Source organism: Protopterus annectens, chromosome 2.part2, assembly GCF_019279795.1.
Source record: "Protopterus annectens isolate FY-2018-M chromosome 2.part2, PAN1.0, whole genome shotgun sequence".
NCBI classification, from domain to species: Eukaryota; Metazoa; Chordata; order Ceratodontiformes; family Protopteridae; genus Protopterus; species Protopterus annectens.
This window is the reverse complement of record NC_056730.1, coordinates 404,896,189-404,916,798: the sequence shown is the minus strand read 5'-3', so window position 1 is coordinate 404,916,798 and position 20,610 is coordinate 404,896,189. Positions and strand designations below refer to the sequence as shown.

At 41.6% G+C, this 20,610-nt stretch overlaps 1 protein-coding gene across 1 annotated transcript in view; it reads left to right on the top strand.

Annotated features, from left to right (window-relative positions):
- MTREX (Mtr4 exosome RNA helicase) overlaps positions 1-20,610 on the top strand; it is a 1,888,266-nt gene that overhangs the window by 105,959 nt on the left and 1,761,697 nt on the right. The window contains exon 6 of the mRNA XM_044063928.1: positions 2,860-3,034. Coding sequence (XP_043919863.1) covers positions 2,860-3,034 — 175 coding nt within the window. The remainder of the gene's footprint in view (positions 1-2,859; positions 3,035-20,610) is intronic.

The window sequence follows — 20,610 nt, the reverse complement described above, 5'->3', positions numbered from 1 at the left end:
TCTGTTTCTTTCTCTTTGCCAGTTTTCTCCAATAAATTCCAGCCCCCTCTTGCCTATTATCTATTTCTGTGAATTTATCATCTTTGCTTTGATCTTGCCACATTGTGGCGAAAAAGATGCACTTTGACAGTGACGTTTGTTTGAGGTCAGTTACAAGTGTCGACTTTAAACTGCAATATCTGGAATCTTTTAAGACTTGTTACTCTGTAGTTTGGCTTTAAATGAGAGAGCATATCTGTTTAATTTGATAAACATCTTCAAGAGTTGCAAAGTCTGCCGATGGTGCCCATGCATTGCATATGGAGTATCTTTATTTGGCCAAATCATCCAACAGTTTCCATGATGGTAGCCTATAAAAGCAAAATGCTCAAAAAAAAAAAAAAAACTTGTGGCAAGATAGCAGACTGGCTGAAAGACAAAACCCATGTGTGAATTGCAGGTGCCTCATTAGAAAGCATAAAAGTAACTAGCAGGATGTCTTGGGGCTCCATAGTGGGACACGAGACTTTTGGCTAGCAAAGTGTGCAGATGACTGCAGGCTGGGGATTTGTCATCCTGTCACTCGAGCCCTCTAGAATGAACTCTTCAGAGTCAACTTTTGTGCTAAAAATCTGCTTAAAGTAAATAAGTGTAGTGTCATCACTTTTGGTACCCAAACCTATTATTGTACTCTCTAGATGATGCCATTACAAATTGAAAATATAATCAAGGACCCAAGTATCAACATTAATAGCTCCCAGTGTTTTGACCATCATGTGACAGTGGTTGTCAGGAAATCCTTTTGTTTTCCTAGCAAGCTGCCAAACTGTTATCCTTAAAGGTCTAAAGAGGTAATCACTTTCATGTACTCTACATTGATCCGGCTAGTTATAAAGTACAAATATCCCTTTGGAATGTGTCTCACTGAAACCTCTCGAATAATTGGACCTCCAGTGTTCGTAATCAAAAAGATAATGGGCTTGGTGTCTGATCTACCAAGAGAGAATGAAACCTATGTCCATTTATTCAGTGTGTTATATATTTTTGACGGGGGCTGTTTCATTTACCACTATTAGAAACCGGATTGTCATCCTGTTTTCCTGTATATTCAGTATCTCTACCAATACTCAAAGTTCGTAAATCTTCAACTGATAAACCAGTCCCTCCAACCTTTTTTTTTTCATTTATGTCCCACTGCCGCCCAAACGTTTGGAGTAAATATCCCCTGTATGTTGAGCAGCGTGTCTGTGTCTTCCTTTGCCCATCACTGTATGAGTATCTGTAAATTTATTCCTAGAGTGTTTGTTATGGCTGTCCTGGAGAAGAGTTGTAGCCTTTGGAGGGGTCTGGCAAAGCATGAATAATGATCCTGGGACTTGTGGGGTGGAGGGCTTGAAATATCTATGAATTTGTGAGCCTTAATTAACATATTGCTTTGTTTGGGAGTTGAGAAATGAGCAGAAGGTTATTACTGTGTTGCTTTTGAGGTGTTTCAAATAAGGTGCACTGATAATGTCTCGTGTAGTCACTGTGATTGTCCGGTGTGGTTTACTGACTTGATTTTCTTCTACTTGCTAAAGTTTGTGGCATTCTGTCCATGGCAACTTTCTTTTAACATGGACCAGGGTTTGGGGTCTATAGTTCCATTGTGTTGTCAGAGCTTGATTCATTCTTATATTTTTCTGAAACTGTGGCTCTATCTAATCCCTTCTTGGGACTGTGTATTCCCCACTGCTTTGCATTAATGTAACTACTCTGCTACCCATACAGGGAAAAATCGATTTTTATGCTTATTCTGAAGCCAAAGGAACACTTTCTTTAAAAGGTCTAAAGTCGCTGCATGCTGTAAAGTGATTTTTTTTTCCTCATCTGGTATGGTTATTTCCTTGCAATACTCCACTTTATTTGCCAGTACTGTAATCTGCTGCCTACCTTAACTGCTAAATAAAATTTTAAGGAAAAAAAGATTTTTTTTTTTTTTAATAAATGCTTTTTATTCGGTTGCTCTAAAAAGTAAAAAGATAAGGAAGAAGAGTGAGAACTTTGCAAAAAAAAAAAATGCAGACCACCTTATTTCAGAAAAGCATTCAAGGTTAGCTTTGCTGATTCTGATAGTGATATACCAGAAGTAATAGCAGGAATCGGCAATACCAACCTCAAATGCTGTTCTTTTGTAAAGTTTTCCATCCTCTTCCTTTTGTTTTACTTTTTAGAGCGACTGTATAAAAAGTTTTTTTTTTTTTTTTTTTTTTTTTTTTTTTAATAATCTGTGAATGTCACCCTAAATGTTTGAGTGGATTTTTTGGCAAATTTCTTAATGTGCTTTCCCTGCAATGCATCCTCATTGCAAAATATATCTCTAAACAGGCATTTGTAATCCTTTGATAAGTATGTGTAGAGTACGAGTCAAGAAAGGCCAGTTCAGTGATCCATTTTATTTTTTTAGTGGTTGTTATTCCTTTCACATCACCTGTTTAGATTAACACACATACACACAGTTTAAAAAAAAAAAAAAAAAAGAAGATGGAACCACATTGATCACGAAACTGCAGTTGCATGATTACACAGGAAGTGTTAGAGTGAAACTGGAAACTATGCAGTAGTTCACAGTACGCTGAAAGTGGGTGGAGTGGCTGGTTGATGATGCAACTCATTGATTGTTGCTTCTGTAACCAGTAGGAGAAACATGACAGAACCACAGAGATATAGGGCCACAAAACCAATTTCAATAAAAAGCATTCTAATAATAATAAAGGCAGTGCTTCATGGACCCCATTGTAAGAGGTATTCTGAAGGTTCTGACTGCACAGATTGGTGGTTACTGCTGCATTTTCTCTGAAGTGTTTTTCTAAATCAGTACTCTTTCTGGATTCCTTGTAGGTATGCCATAGCTTTGGCTTTAAGGGAAAAACAGAGAGTTATATTTACCAGTCCGATTAAAGCTCTGAGCAACCAGAAGTATCGAGAGATGTATGAAGAGTTTCAAGATGTTGGATTAATGACAGGAGATGTTACAATTAACCCCACTGCATCTTGCCTTGTCATGACAACAGAGGTAAGGAGCATGAAAGTTAACTATTTCAGTTGTGCTTTTACAGGTGAATTAGTAAATCACAGAAATTGTTAAACATGGCTGTTACTATTTGTCAGCCACGAGACTTGCATAATAGATATTCTGTTATAACACTTGAGTACATGTGAAAAGGACAGACCCAAATGTATTTGATATCTAGTTTCCATTGCTGTTTCCATCATTGTTTCCATCATATGGCTCACAAGCAGCAGTGCTTACTACCTGGATTTCTGCTTCAGAAGTCTCAAATCCTGCACAGAGGGCCAGACACCTTCATCCCTGGAATATTAGTACACACCAAGTATGACACTGAAGACTGCTTGTACCATTGTGAGGTTGTTGATGACACTGGTACATTTAGCATGTCCATTTACTTACACAGGTTAGTACTCCACTCGGTGTTTAAAAGTGAAGTACAGAGCAATTATGTTGGGAAGAATTATCTTTACACACTTTTACTTATATTTGCTGTGGTGTTGGATGGCTGCTAGAGCTTTGAGGTATGTGTGCTGCAGAAAGAAATGTGTGCATGTTGTAAACCTATTCCCCATAGTACTAATTCTTGGTTTGTGCTCATGACATTCCTAGCTATTGTATTTGTTAGTACTTCCATCAGGAGAGATCGAGGAAAAGGGATATTGAAGTTGGCTGCACACTAATCAACAGGTTGATATGAGCCATCTGTGTGAAAACAGAAAATGTGAAGGGGGCCATTGAAACTGACAGTTTGAGTAAAAGTTGGTCACTGTGTAGATTTTCATCATGCCATACTGCTGCAGTCATTACACTTGGGTTATCCTGTCGTCAGGCGGGTCCTTGGTCGGCCGAATTCCGAAGTCTTGGTCCAGCGTCGGTTGTCGTCGCTTCTTCCCTGACGTCAGAGTGGTAGGGGTATAAAAGAGGCAGCCAACGCCATTTTCTTCAGTCTTTCTTGCCGCGCGGTGCCCGATGCAGAAGCAGTTCGCAAGTGCCGGTCGGCCAGCTCCTGAGATTTCCGAAAAGGATTTCAGCCGAAGTCTTCTTAAAGCTAAGTACCCCGTTGGGGAAACTTTTCTTGCCTCAGACCAATATCAGACAAAGTTAATAATTGCATTTCTTGTGCGAAGCAAATACCGCATAAGGATTTTCGCTCCTACTGTATACCTTGCCTAGGCCCAGACCACGACGTCTTGGGCTGCCGCTTTTGTGCTAGGTTCTATAAACGCACTATAAAACGTCGGGCGGAGTTCGCCCTTCATTACTTTGGCAAAAAATTTAACTACAGCATGTCGTCGGATTTTCCGACACCAGGCTTAATGAAAAAACGCAAAGATAAAGATAGGCATCTGAGGCCCAAAACGGATACCGAGACCACGCTTAGGCCTGCCGCCGGATCTCCAGTTCTCAGTGAGGCGCCTTCGCAGCCCCTGACTACCGCTAAATCTATTTTACCGGCGACCTCTCAATCTGAGTTGCAGGCCCTCCGGAGCCGATTACCTCTCGAGACACAGACGCCACTCTTGGCGGGGAACCAGAAAATTTAGCTAGGCCTTCAGTTTCTGAAGGCGTTTTCAAGCCTACTTCTATTACCATTAAATCTTACTCAAAATCTACAGCCCCTATGAAAATTAGGAAATGGGGTCCTCAGACCCCCTCTCAGCAACCTATGCCTAAAAAGCAGATGCTCAAGATGGCTGAGGATTTAATTGCTCTTATCAGGGATTCTCCGCCCCCCCTTAGAAATAAGACCCAGGTTGGAGGAAGACCACCCTTCCTCAGATCGAGCTTCTATTACCTCAGGTTTTTCTGAGGACCAGGATTACTCGTATTCTCCCTACGAAGACTCTGATGCAGAGGAATCAATTCCCTATGTCCCCCCCCCCCCCCAGAGGACTATTCTTTCGGGGAAACCTTGCATACCTTGAGGGAACACTTCCACTGGGAAGGACAGGATTACTCAGATTCTAAGAAAAGGCTCCGGGAGTTTCTCCTTCCTCAGCATAGGCCCCTTGCTATTCCTCTGGTTTTAGATATTTTGGATGATGTTTTTGCAGAAGCCAGTCTGAATCCAGACTCCTTGCCTCCTGCCCCAGTTAAACCAGACAGATACTACCGGGTCCCTGATTCCCACCAGTTTTTGTATAAAAGCCCTGCTGCTGACCCAGAAACCATTTCACAGGGTCCTAAGGGGATTAAGGCCTCTACTGCAAAAAAGTCCTTTACCTTCTGAAAGAGATTCCAGAGCATTAGAAAGATGGGGAAGAAGGTGTATACTTCTGCCACATTAGCCATGAGGGCATTAAACTGCCAATTTCACATGTTAAAATACTAGCAGTTTTTGATATCCCAATTGAAACTTAAGATGACACAAACAGATCAACCAGATTTAAAAGAGATGCAGGATTTATTGCATGGAGCAGAACAAGTGGGAAAACATACTTTACAGTGTGGTTTTGATTCATTGGAGGCCTCATGTAGAGCAGCTGTCACCGGCTCTGATACGTAGACATGCTTGGCTAAAAGAGCAAACCTTACCAGACCATATAAAAGCAAAGTTATTGGATGCACCATTGCAAAAGGATGCATTATTTGGTGTCAAATCAGAGGAGGTTTTAAAGAAAATGGAAGAAAAGGCAAAATCTATGCAAACAGTTAAAGATTTCTTGCAGGTACAACCTCCTCGCTTCAGCAGAAGCTGGCCATCAAAGAAACTGGTCCTTTCCAACCACTGACAGACCCCAAAGGGGTAGGTACAGACGCCCCAGGGGCAGAGGACAAACACAAGGTTCTTACAGACCTAGACAATGGCAAACAACTCCAAGAGGTGGAGAAGAAAGGCCTCAACCATTTCGGAAGCAAGCTCAATGACTTCCCCCTACGCCTGCCAAACAAACATTCAATGGCAGCACCTTTGGGCGGAAAACTGGCCTTCTTTTCAGACAATTGGCACATTATTACACAGGACAAATGGATTCTTGATATCATAAACAGAGGCTACAGATTCCACTTTCATACCCTTCCAAAAATGAAAGGCATGCCAAACCTGCCACAAAGTCAATGTGCAGAGGCACAAAAACAAATTTCCGCTCTCATGGATATGAGAGCAATTCAAAAGAACAAGGTCAAGGTTTTTATTCAAGACTATTTCTGGTACCAAGGAAGGACAAAGACTGGAGACCCATCTTAGACCTATCTATCCTGAACACGTACTTAGAGGTACCAAAATTCAAGATGCTCACATTGCAGCAGCTTCTTCCCATGTTGGGCAAGGAATCTTAGTTGGTAACTTGGACCTCAAGGAGGCATACCTGCATGTCCCTATCAGACAAGATTGCAGAAGATACCTCAGATTTCTTGCAGGTACAACGCATTATCAATTCTCTGCATTGCCCTTTGGCTTATCTACTGCACCCAGAGTATTTACGAAATGCCTGGCATCAGTAATTGCATTTTGCAGACAACGAGGAATACAAGTCTCCCCATAACTGGACGACTGCCTGATCCAAGCAGACAGCAAGGACATTCTACTACAGCATTTTGCGTTTGTAATAAAAATGTTAAATTGCCTAGGGTACACAGTAAACAAAAGCAAATCAAAACTGATACCCTCACAACAGATAATATTCTTGGGTGCCAGCTTAAATACAACGGGCCAGATGGTTTACCTCGCGCCAGACGAGCAAAGGCAACTGTCTCAATACTTCAGAAAAATGACAACTTTAACCCAGCTTACCGCAAGGAAAATCCTGCAGGCTTTGGGGTTCATGGCATCCTGCATTCTACTAATACCATTTGCAAAGCTGCATATGAAGAAACTACAATGGTACCTGAAAAACTTATTGTCTCAACACAAACACAGCCTGGAAACAGTTAATATCACTCATTCCATGCCTTCAAAAGGAATTTTTGTGGTGGGCTCAAGCATGCCAAAGAAACACGGGTCTCCCTTTCTGCATACCTCAAGCAAATCAAACCATCACAACAGATGCTTCGGACTACGCCTGGGGAGCACACATGGCAGGTCAGTGCATTCAAGGAAGATGGTCTCAAAAACACATGCACCTTCACATCAACCAAAAGGAGATGCTAGCATTACAAAATGCTCTTGCAGCCTTCAAGGACCTATTGCATCCAGGTCAACTATTAATAAGAACAGACAACACCACAGTTATGTGGTACATAAACAAACAGGGAGGCACACACTCCTACCCCCTGTGCAGACAGGCAATGACCCTGTGGAACACAGCATTGGCCTTACAAGTACAACTACAAGCACAATTCCTGCCAGGAAAGGAAAACATTCTGTCAGACAAATTAAGCAGAAATATGACAGTTCCTCACGAGTGGGAGTTACACAGAGGCGGCCCGTGCTATTGGACTGCCGGACTGCAGCCCCCTCAAAACAAAAAGAACTAAAAATAAAAAGAAAAAAAAAGTTTTAAAATTCGCGGACTTTGCGCAGTAGTCCAGACTACTGGTCTACTGTATGCGCATGCTCACGGCAGTGCGGCAGTCCTGATAGGGAAATGCGAGGAGACGTCTGTGCACTTTAAAGTGCACAGACACGCTGGGATTATACATCATGGCCGGACTGCAACACCAGCAGTCGGGAATGGGAGCTGCAGTCTCGTCGAGAAAGGGTTTGGATCTACTCTCGCGAGTCGTTGGAGTATTGCGCTGGAAGGGGTTTGGATCTAATGTACGTTGGTTAGGGGGTTGGATCGAACATTGGTTATTATGGAGAACAGGTAAGTGTGTTTGTTTGAATATATGGTGCTTTTACTTTGTGTGTGTGGGGTTTGTATCTAACATTGGTTATTATGGAGAACAGGTAAGTGTGTTTGAATATATGGTGCTTTTACGTGTCTGTGTGTGTGTCTGTGTGTGTGTCTGTGTGTGTGTCTGTGTGTGTGTCTGTGTGTGTGTCTGTGTGTGTGTCTGTGTGTGTGTCTGTGTGTGTGTGTGTGTGTCTGTGTGTGTGTGTCTGTGTGTGTGTGTGTGTGTGTGTGTGTGTCTGTGTGTGTGTGTGTCTGTGTGTGTGTGTGTGTGTGTGTGTGTGTGTGTGTGTCTGTGTGTGTGTGTCTGTGTGTGTGTGTCTGTGTGTGTGTGTGTCTGTGTGTGTGTGTGTCTGTGTGTGTCTGTGTGTGTCTGTGTGTGTCTGTGTGTGTCTGTGTGTGTCTGTGTGTGTCTGTGTGTGTCTGTGTGTCTGTGTGTGTGTGTGTCTGTGTGTCTGTGTGTCTGTGTGTCTGTGTGTCTGTGTGTCTGTGTGTCTGTGTGTCTGTGTGTGTGTGTGTGTGTGTGTCTGTGTGTGTGTGTGTGTGTGTGTGTGTGTGTGTCTGTGTGTGTGTCTGTGTGTGTGTGTGTGTCTGTGTGTGTGTGTGTCTGTGTGTGTGTGTGTCTGTGTGTGTGTGTGTGTGTGTGTCTGTGTGTGTGTGTGTCTGTCTGTGAAAATGCCCCAGGTGCTCATGGTGGTGTGGTAGGGATTACCTCAAGCTTGAACCCTGTACCGTGTATGCAGGTGTTAAAGACTTAGTTCCCTACCCACCACCATTTGTAAAAAAATTGCAGATTTTTGCCTCTTATTTGATCTGATCTGTTCCTCATATCTGTGGTTTGTAAATGTTGCAATGCTTGATATTTGATGGTGAAGTAGTAGCATTGTTGCCTCACAGCTGCAGGTTCTCAGGTTTGATTCTTGGCTGGGGTTCCTTCTTTGTGGGGTCTGTATCTTCCTGTGTTTGTGTGGGTTTGTGTTTGTGTCCTCCCATGCTACATATTTCTTCCTGGGCCTCTGCTGAAAATTGTTTTTTTTTGTTCCAAATCGGACTGTCCTGATTAACAAATGTTAAATAAAATTGACAGGCATTTGAATTTCAGACTTCAGGTTTCTGAATGTTTAATTTCTTACATATTTGATGGAGCAGTGGCAGTATTGTTGCCTCAGAGTCACAGCTATAGGATTTGTTGTGGTTTGATTCTTGGCTGGGGTGCCTTCTTTGTGGAGTCTGCATCTTATCTCTGTGTTTGTGTGGATTTGCTCTGGTGTCCTGCCATTTTACAAAGACGTTTCTACAGTATTTCTCCCTGGGCCTCTGAAAATTGTTTTTGTTCCATCGCAAGTAAAATTGACAGGCATTTGAATTTCAGACTTCATAGTCTTCAGAAAATACATAGTAAAACAACCTTTTATTCTAGCAATAAATATATAGTAACACAACCTTTTATTATAGCATTTTTTTAAGTTTATATGGTGACTATTTGAAATGTTTCCTTATTTTTGGGACTGTAATACCCTGTTAGTGGCTTTGTCCAGGTTTTTTGTGCTAAGGTTGACAGCTATGGCAAGAACTGAATTCACTGAATGTTTGAGGGCTGTATTCCCTCATTACTGGGTTTGTCCAGGTGTTTTGTGCTAAGAGGTTGACGGCTATGGTGAGAACTGAATTCATTAAATGATAGCCATTTAAGTTTTTGTCTTTCTCTCGTTCACAAAACAGCTGATTTGGCGTAGTGGTATGTTGCTCTTGACTGTTTTGCACAGGGACCTTGTCTGTAAAATGTACGGTGGTAACACAGCATTTTTCTTTCACAAAGCAGGTGATTTGGCATAGTGGTATGTTCTGACTCTTTTTTGCACAGGGACTTTGGCAGTAAAATGTATGGTGGTACCGTGGTAACACAGCATTTTATTCTAGCAGCTTTCCAAGATTATACAAGCAGTGTTTAATGTGTCCCTGGTTTTTGCCCTTTTGACCCACCCCAATAAATTTGGCTTTTTCCAGACTTCTTGTGCTGCGAAGTTGAGATGCAGTTGGGTATTGAGTAGATTTTACAAGGAGCTGAGAGCTGCAGGGGAAGAGAAGTTTAGTGCTAATAGCACAACAGGCTGTGTGCTTGCTTTTGATGCAGAAGGTTGTTGGTTCTACTCCCATAAGGGGTGAATGCTGCCGTACTGAAAGTTAAGATACTAATTATGAGCCTGTTATCAGTTTGCCATCCATTTCCTATTGCAATATTACTAGCTTATTTTTAATGTAATTTAGGCAATTTATTCCACAGGGGCATCAGACACTTTATTGTTCGATGAAACCATGAAATATATGGGTGATTGCTAGCACCAACCTCTTCATTACAGATTTATTTAACGTTGAGTTATTTAGATGACTTTTTTACTACTTCAGAGATTGTGCATATTTACTGATAATGGTGGACTGTAGAATTGTGCATATTTACTGATAATAGTGGACTGTAGAAGTTTTAGTAGACTTATGATGGAAATGTTCTGAATTGGACAGATGTTCTTCGTCTTCCATTGCTGCAGTCCTGACTATTGGGTATAGTCCGCGTCCCAGTCGGCCCGAATACCAGAGTATAAGGCTGACGTCGGTCATGGCGCCTTAGACTGACGTCAGTACGTCAGGGTACTAATGCGCATGACCGACGCCATTTCCTCAGTCTTTTTTGCCGCATGGTCCGATGCAGAAGCAATTTTGCGAGTGCAGGTTGGCGTTCTGAGATTTTCCGAAACCGGAGTTTCAGACCGAAACAGAGTTGGCTAAGTAACCCCGTTGGGGAACATTTTGGTTTTTTCTTGCCTCAGTATTTAACCGGATGTCAGAAAAAGTGAATAACTGTATTTCTTGTGGGAAGCAGATACCGCATAGGGATTATCATACATTGTGTATACCTTGTTTAGGGCCTGAGCACGACGTTGTTGGTTGCCGCTCTTGTGCTAGATTTAACAAGCGCACTATTAAGAGGAGGCTAGATTGTGCTAGGTTAGTGTTTGGAAAGCGTTGTAATTATAATATGCCGCCGGATGCTCGACGCCCGCTTCATCCAAGAAGCGCAAGGACAAAACAGTGAAGCCTAGGGGTGAGGAACCGCAGTCCCGGACGCCGGTTCTTTAGTAGGCTCAGTGGAGCCAGAGGTTTTGCCAGGAGTCTCCATGGAGTCTCAGGCAGATACTTTATTGTTACAGGATGTGCCCTCTCAGGAGGTAGGCCAGGCTGAGGGGGCTTCTGAGGTAACTGTTCTTCCCTCTCTTCCCAAGGTAGTTAGGGCCTCTCCTTCTGTTGCCAAAGCTTCTTTTAGAGGTAGGCCAAGTTCAGCTTCTGTGGGGCTTCTCCTAGCATTTCGGCTCTGTGCCTAAGAAACATATGCTTAAAATGGCAGAAGATTTGATTACTCTAATTAGAGGTTCTATGCCCCGCCTGATAAGAGGCCTAGGGTGGAACAGGAGTTTGATAGTTTTGAACAGTGTTCACAGGCTTCAGAGTCTTCTGTGGAAGACTTACAAGAGTTTCCTACTTATTCTGATTCTGATGTGGATGATTCCACTCCTACAGCTTCTCCTCCTGAGGATTTTTCATTTTCAGAGACTCTTCACTCCATGAGGGAGCACTTTAAATGGGAAGGCCAGGATTACTCTGATTCCAGGAAAAGGCTTAGGGAATTCTTGTTTTACCCCAGCATAGGCCCTTAGCTATTCCTCCTGTGTTGAATGTGGTGGAGGCTGTCTTTGCAGAGGCTTCCCTGCACCCTGCCTCCTTGCCTCCTGCTCCTGTTAAGCCTGATAGGTATTACAGTGTGCCCCCAGCTCATAAGTATTTGTTTAAGATTCCTAGGGCGGACCCAGAAACTGTTTCTCAGGGGCCTAAAGGTGTTAAAGCTTCTGTGGTTAAAAATCCTGTACCCTCTGATAAAGAGGCAAGGGCTTTGGATAGGTGGGGTAAGAAAGTGTATACTTCTTCCACTCTAGCCATGAGGGCGTTGAATTGTCAGTTTCACATGCTAAAATATCAGAATTATCTCCTTTCACAATTGAAATCTAAGGTGGATGCTTTGGCGGAAGGTATTGAGTGTAAAGAATTGCTGGATTTGGTTCATGTGTCTGAACAAGTGGGTAAGCATTCTTTGCAGTGTGGTTTTGATGCTGTTCAGGCCTCCTCGAGGGTGGCTGCTACTAGTTCTGTTCTTCGCAGACATGCCTGGTTGAAGGATCAGAATTTAGCTGAGCATGTTAAGACCAGGATTTTGGATGCTCCTTTACAGTCTGATGTGTTGTTTGGACCGCCTGTGGAAGCAGTTTTAAAGAAAATGGAGGACAAAGCTAAGTCTATGCAGACTGTTAAAGATTTTTGCAGGTGCAGCCTCCAAGTTTAGTAGAAATTGGCCTGCTAAGGGGTGGACATATCCTGCTTATGGTTCCCAGTCTAGGGGTAGGTCTAGACGTGGTAGGGGCAGGGCTCAAGGTTCATTTAGGCCTAGATCAGAGAGTTCACCTGCTCAGACTTCTGGTGAGGGCAGGGGTCAGTCCTTTCGTAAGCAGACCCAATGACCTGCCTTTTCAGCTGCCAGTGGATTCTCGCCTGGCAGCTCCTTTGGGAGGAAGACTGTCTCTTTTCAAAGAAAATTGGGATTTAATCACTCAAGACAGATGGGTGCTGGATATCATTCATCACGGTTACAGATTTTATTTCCACACAATGCCCCTTTCAAAGGCATGCCAGATGTTCCTCCTCCACAAAGGAAAGAGGCTCACAAGCAAGTTTCTCAGTTACTCCAGATAGGGGCCATTCAGCCAGTCCCTGTGTCAGAAAGGGGCTTCGATTTTATTCTCGCCTGTTCCTAGTACCAAAGAAGGGGAACACGTGGAGACCAATTTTGGATTTATCTATCCTCAACACTTATCTGGACATTCCCAAGTTCAAGATGTTGACGTTACAACAACTGTTACCTCTGCTGGGCAAGGATCACTGGATGGTAACTTTGGATCTCAAGGAAGCTTACCTTCATGTGCCTATAAGGCTAAGTTGCAGAAAGTATCTGCGGTTTCATACTGGAGATTTTCATTATCAGTTCTCTGCATTGCCCTTTGGCTTATCTACTGCGCCCAGAGTATTCACAAAGGTTCTGGCTCCAGTGATAGCTTACTTCAGGCTTCAAGGCATTCAAATCTATCCTTACTTGGACGACTGCCTGATTCTGGCTCAAGAAAAGGAAGACCTTCTACAGCATCTGGAATATGTCATAGCAGTGCTAAGATGCCTAGGGTATTCTGTGAACGAAATAAAGTCCAGTCTAGTACCCTCTCAAGACATGTGCTTTCTGGGTGTGAGACTGAATACAGCAGCCCAGATGGCCTTTTTAACCCCGGACAAACAAAAGAGTCTGTCACTTTACTTCCATCAACTATCTCATCAGTCCGTGCTGACTGCAAGGACAGTCCTTCAAGCATTAGGGTTCATGGCATCTTGTATTCTGGTGCTTCCCAATGCCAAACTGCATATGAGGAAGCTGCAATGGTATCTCAAAATGTATGGACACAGCACTGCCAGGATTTGGACACTGTCATTCAAATAATACCTTGCCTTCAAAAGGAATTCTTGTGGTGGGCTCAGGAATGTCACCTAAACAAGGGACTCTCTGTGACCCGCCAGAGGCGAGTCAGATTTTAACGACAGATGCCTCGGACACTGCTTGGGGAGCTCATCTAAATGGAAAGTGGATACAAGACAAGTGGCCTGCCAGACTACAGCATCTACATATCAACATGAAGGAGATGTTAGCAGTCCAGTTTGCATTGATGGCTTTCAAGGAGTTACTTCTTCCAGGGCAGGTGTTGATTCTAACAGACAACACAACTGTCATGTGGTACATCAACAAACAAGGGGAACACATTCTTATCCTCTATGCAGGCAAGCAATGATTTTATGGGAGACTGCTAAGCCTGCAACTAACTCTTCAGGCAAGGTTTCTGCCAGGAGCACAGAACTCCCTAGCAGATGTGTTAAGCAGACAAATCATGGATCCCCACGAGTGGAAACTGGATCTTCATGTATTTCAGAAATTGACAGTGTCATGGGGAACTCCAGACATAGATCTGTTCGCTTCTCCACTAAACCACCAGCTGCCAAAGTATTGCACAAAGGGGTTTCATCACACAGCTTGGAAAGTGGATGCTCTGTCTTTCAGTTGGAAAAACCTTCATGTCTATGCCTTTCCACCTCTGCCTCTTCTTCCAAAGGTATTACTAAAGGTCAGACAAGACAGGCCAAGGATGATTTTGATAGCTCCAGATTGGCCTCGGCAACACTGGTATCCACTACTACGGAGTCTGGTAAGGAAGCCTCCATGGCCTTTACCTCTGATTCCTCATTTGTTATCTCAGAAGGATGGTCATCTGCTCAATGTCAAGCTTCACTCTCTTCATCTAACAGCCTGGCATATTCTCTCTTGACGCACAGCAGGTCTCAACTTCCTCAACAAGTTTTAAATGTGATTATGGAAGCTAGAAGACCTAGTACAAGGAAGGTGTACGAGACAAATGGAAGAGATTTTTATTTTGGAGTACAGCAAAGAATTTGGAGATTTCTGAGCCTAATTTGAGTGTGGCTCTTCAATATCTTACTGAGTTATTGGACAAAGGTTTGTCCTTCTCTTCCATTAAGATTCATGCTGCAGCAATTTCAGCTCATTATGATTGTGACCCACCTTTGTTTTCGCATCCTTTGTTCAAGCAGTTTCTTAGAGGGGCAAAGAATATAAGACCCCAATGAGAGCTCCTACTCCTGCTTGGGATCTCAATTTTGTGTTGGAAAACTTACTCTACAACTTTTGAGCCTGCGGCTACTGCTGAGTTGAAATACTTGTCATGGAAGACTGCTTTTCTGTTGGCCATTACTTCTGCAAGAAGGGTGTCTGAGTTGCAGGCCCTTATGGCAGTAGAGCCCTTTTGATTTTCCATAAGGATAGGGTATCATTACGCACTAATCCTTCCTTTATGCCTAAGGTGGTTTCTAGTGTGGCTTTAAACCAAACTATTCATTTGCCTACTTTTTATGCAGATCCCCAAAATAAAGGGGAAAAGATTTTGCACACTTTAGATGTACACAGGCAATTGAGATATTATTTAAGCAGGACTAAGGATTTTAGGCAGTCTCAGCAGTTGTTTGTTTCTTTTGTTTGAGTTCACAGGGCAAGCCTGTGTCAAAACAAACTATCTCCCGGTGGATTGGCTTTTGCATTGCATTTTGTTATTCCCATCATGGCAAGGAGATTCCAGCTGGGATTAGGCCTCATTCCACTAGGGCTACTGCCACTTCAACAGCATTTCTAAGGGGGGTGGCAACTAAGGATATTTTGGAAGCAGCTACTTGGAGTTCAGTGCATACTTTCTCTAAGCATTATCATCTTCCTATCTACTCTAAGTCTAGGGCTGGCTTTGCCACTGCTGTTTTGCAAGGCATGTTATCAGCTCCTGCTTCCTTATAATTTGCCAGCCTCCCTTTCCTCTGCTTTGGGATTCTACCCAATAGTCAGGACTGCAGCAATGGAAGACGAAGAACATAGTACAGTTTTGTACCTACCATAAATGTAGATGTTCGAGGATTCCATTGCTGCAGTCCAATTTACCTCCCTCCTTCCCTCTATGTTTAGGGGTGGTTGTGTAGGTGAGTTTACATGCTTATATTTTTGTATATATTGTTGTATATATTGTACATGTTTTTTGGTGCAGGTTTTTTGGGACTTGTCTTTTTGGGTCTTCTGACATCTGGGGCAAGAAAAGACTGAGGAAATGGCGTCGGTCATGCGCATTAGTACCCTGACGTACTGACGTCAGTCTAAGGCGCCATGACCGACGTCAGCCTTATACTCTGGTATTCGGGCCGACTGGGACGCGGACTATACCCAATAGTCAGGACTGCAGCAATGGAATCCTCGAACATCTACATTTATGGTAGGTACAAAACTGTACTTTTTGTTTCATTGGTTACTGGAAAAATGTTCAAAGCAATAGGAAGGTGTATCAAAGAGCACATGTGTTTCATATGCAAGGGGCCTATGATTTGAAAACAGCCCAGAATTAATTTTTATCTGCCACGAGTAAAATGTATTTTCTTTGAATGTGGATTTTAATGTTTCAGTGAATGTGAGTTTCAAGGGCAGAGAATGTTTAATGCCAAGTTTGTTTAGCAGATGTCTTCGTGTTTGTGCTGTAAAATGCAAAAATAAAACTTTCAAATGAAGTTCAAATCATCATAGAAGTAAATCAGTATGCACATTAGTGTTTATGGTAAATGGAGTGAAATAGCAAAGTAATGGATCATTGGAATGGCTGCAGGGAGGCTCCATTCGACCAGGGTTTTGTGAGGGGGAAGGGCGGCAAACTTAGACAGCCCCAGCTGAACCATACCTCCCAACTGTCCAGATTTTCAAAGAATGAATAGATTTTTTGCTTCTTATTTTTGATTTGTTCCTCATAAAAATTTGTGGTTTTCTGGCAAATCATTTAGGAATTAAGTCACTAAATAATGACACACCTAGTTTCAGACTTCATAACCTTCAGAAAAATCCATGCTAAAGTAAGACCTGTTCTATCAACTGTCCCAGTTTATAGAAGAGCATTTTTTAGTACTGTTTATATGTTCCCCCAATATATCTGGCCTTGTCCAGATTTATTGCATTAACAGGTTGAGAGGTACATGCAAATAAATTGCTTTATAGAATTTAGGCATAGCCAAACCTCTGAACTGTCCCTGATTTTGACTCAAAATGTTGCTCTTCCCCTAATGATCCCTCCGCAAAATAGCAATTTTGGAAGAAAACATGGAGGGTTTATAGTTAAGAAATAACTGTAATAATCAGATTACTTTTATTTCAGAAATGCATGTAGATTATTTTATTTTGTCAGATGCTCAAGTTAGCAGTACTAATATTAGTGTCCCTTCTTTGGCAGGTTCCCAGCTGTATTGTGTTGCTGTTTTGTATTTTTACATCACATTTTTTGGTCCATTTTTCATAAAATTGTGTGTGTTGGCAAATTAGTGACAAATAATTAAAGACTGAAGTTAGAAAATGACAGACATTTGAGTTTCAGATTTCATACTATTCAGAAAATTCATACTAATGCAAGACCTCTATTAGCTTTCTAAGGTTATAAGAGCGATATTTTAAAAATTGTCCTTATTTTTGGGCCTTTGTCCCATTTCTTTGTATGGCTTTGTCCAGATTTCTTGCTCTGAGGTTGAGAGGTATGACAAATGTGTCAGGGCCATCACAAGTCAGCCAGAGACATTTCAAACTGTGACATACTTGTTACACCCCACTCCCCCATGTAGTGACTCTGGATGTGTCGAAGCAAGGCAAGGAGTAGTTATGCAGTGTAAATGTGCAGAGAATCCCACCCATCCAAGTACTAGAGTGGCTTTTCATCTGTCCTTGATTTTTGCAGAATGGTCTGGTTTCTGTCATATTTTTTGTACTGTTGATTTATGCTTATTACTCAAAGTGCCTGTTGCTCTGTGTTTAAGTAGCAATACTTTAATGACCATCAGGTAAGCTTGGCTGAGATTGCAAGATGCAAGTAAGCTTTAATAGGCATACTGTTAAAGAATTGCCAACATTGAAAGCCTTTCTGTTGCCATGTAGAGAATACTTAACTAGATAATGTATAAGCCTTGGGCATTGAAATGCATATGCCAGTATTTGTAATAAAGGACAGAATTACATTATTTTAAGAGTCTCATTACACTTGGAGACTTAGACAGTCATCTCTGCAGGCATTAACCAGAAACCGAATGCCAATTGCGTGGTCTATAACCTGTACAGTAATCCTTTTAAGCAATGTATCTTGAGCTTATTTCTTGTTTGCTTTTCATTTTTTACTTTGATCATGTTTTCCCCATGAAACAAGTAGATGTCAGGCAGCAGGTCTTTTTTTGGATAAGGAACATTTTTACAAGTAGGGACATCAGAGATTTCTACTTTCAGCATGTTACTTGTTACTTTAATAAAGCTGAATATAAATTATAATTAGAACTGCAGTGGAAGAAGTGGTTTGAGTTGAGTGCTGCTTGTTTTTCTTATATTTGATTTTGACTGGCATTCCATTAATGTATTTAAAAAAAAAAGTAATTTATTTTTTCATGTCTCAAAACCTTTTTTGTTTCCATCTAGATATTAAGCTGTCATGCAGCCAATGCATTGAAATATTTTTATTCTTCTACACTTCATTTTGTCTTGATTGGACTCTCACCAGTGCAGTATATTTAGTTTTTGAGGTTTGCTACTACAGGTGTGTGTGTGTGTGTGTGTGTGTGTGTGTGTGTGTGTGTGTGTGTGTGTGAATACCTCAGGCTTGAACCCTGTACCTTGTATGCAGGTGTTAAAGACCTTAATTCCCTACCCACCACCATTTGTGAAAAAAAACCTGCAGATTTTTGCCTCATGTTTGATCTGATCTGTTCCTCGTAATATCTGTGGTTTGTAAATGTTGCAATGCTTGATATTTGATGGGGCAGTTGTAGCATTGTTGCCTCACAGCTGCAGGTTCTCAAGTTTGCTTCTTGCCTGGGGTGCCTTCTTTGTGGGGTCTTTATCCTCTCCCTGTGTTTGTGTGGGTTTGCTTTTGTGTCCTCCCATGTTACAAAGACATGTCTGCATTATTTCTTCCTGGGCCTCTACTGATTTTTTTTTTTTTTTTTTGTTCCAAGTCAGACAGTCCTGATTAACAAATGTTAAATAAAATTGACAGGCATTTTAATTTCAGACTTCAGGAATCTGAATGTTTAAGTCGTTGCATATTTGATGGTGCAGTGGTAGTATTGTTGCCTCACAGCTATAGGTTTTCTGGTTTGATTCTTGGCTGGGGTGCCTTCTGTGTGGAGTCTGCATCTCCTCCCTGTGTTTGTGTGGATTTGCTCTGGTGCCCTGTCATTTTACAAAGACGTGTCTGCAGTATTTCTCCCTGGGTCTCTGCTGAAAATTGTTTTTATTTTGTCAGCAGTAAAATTGACAGGCATTTGAATTTCAGACTTCATGTTCTTCAGAAAATACATAGTAACACAACCGTAACACAACCTTTTATTCTAGCAATTTTCTAAGTTTATAAGATGAATATTTGAAATGTGTCCCTATTTTTGGGACTGTATTCCCTCATTATTGGCTTCGTCCAGATTTTTTGTGCTAAGGTTGACAGCTATGGCAAGAACTGAATTCACTGAATGTTTGAGGGCCGTATTCCCTCATTACTGGGTTTGTCCAGGTGTTTTGTACTAAGAGGTTGACAGCTATGGTGCGAACTGAATTCACTAAATGATAGCCATTTAAGTTTCAGTCTTCCTCTTTTACAAAGCAGCTGATTTGGCGTAGTGGTATATTGCTCTGTTTTGCACAGGGAGCTTGGCAGTAAAATGTATGGTTCTAGCAACTTTCCAAGATTATACAAGCAATGTTTGTGTCCCTGGTTTTTGGGCTTTTGACCCCCCCCCAATACATTTTGGCTTTTTCCAGTTTTCTTGTGCTGCGAAGTTGAGTATTGAGTAGATTTTAAAGGAGCTGAGAGCTGCAGGGGAACAGAAGTTTAGTGCTGCTTAAGTGAAGTTGGTTTACCTTGTTAATAGCACAACAAGTTGTGTACTTGCCTTTGATGCAGAAGGCTGTGGGTTCTACTCCCACAAGGGGTGGATGCTGCTGTATTGAGAATGTTCTCCTTGGTGAAAATGCTAACTATGAGTCCGTTATCAGTTTGCCATCCATTTCCTCTTGCAATATTACTAGCTTATTTTTTTAATGTAATATAGGCAATTTATTCTTGAGGGGCAACAGGCACTTTATTTTTCAATGAAACCATGAAATATAAAGGTGTTTGCTAGCAGCAACCTCGTCATTAGTTACAGATTTCTTTAATGTGGAATTATTTAGATGACTTTTACTTCTTCAGAGAGAGTGCATATTTACTAATAATGGACTGTAGAATTTTGCATATTTACTGATAATGGTGGACTGTAGAATTGTGCATATTTACTGATAATGGTGGACTGCGGAAGTCTGAGTAGACTTTTATGATAAATGTTCTGAACTGGGCAGTTTTGTCATTATGGGTGCATGCATTTTGTTTCATTGCTTACTGGAAAAATGTTCAAAACAAATTTAAAACGCCCTCTAACAACTGTAATATATTGTACAAGGAATATAATTTAGTACAATGAGGAAGGTGTATCAAAGAGCACATGTATGTTTCATATGCAAGGGGCCTATGATTTGAAAACAGCCCAAAATTAATCTTTATCTGCCACTGGCAAAATGTATTTTCTTTGAATGTGGGTTTCAATGCTGTTTCAATGAATGTGAGTTTCAAGGGCAGAGAAGTTTTAATGCTAAGTTTTCATTATGAGACTGCATTGCTTTGTTTAGTAGATGACTTAGTGTTTGTGCTGTAAAATACAAAATAAAACTTTCAAATGAAGTCCAACTCATCATACAAGTAAAGCAGTATGCACATTAGTGTTTATGGTAAATGGAGTGAAATAGCCAAGTAATGGTTCATTGGAATGGCTGCAGAGGCTCCATTCAACCGTGATTTTGTCAGGGGGGAAGGGCAGCAAACTCAGACAGGCCCAGCTGAACTATATCTCCCAACTGTCCAGATTTTCAAAGAATGAATAGATTTTTGCTTCTTATTTTTGGTTTGTTCATAAAATTTGTAGTTTTCTGGCAAATCATTTAGAAATTAAGTCAGTAAATAATGATACACTGAGTTTCAGACTTCATAACCTTCAAAAATGCATGCAAAA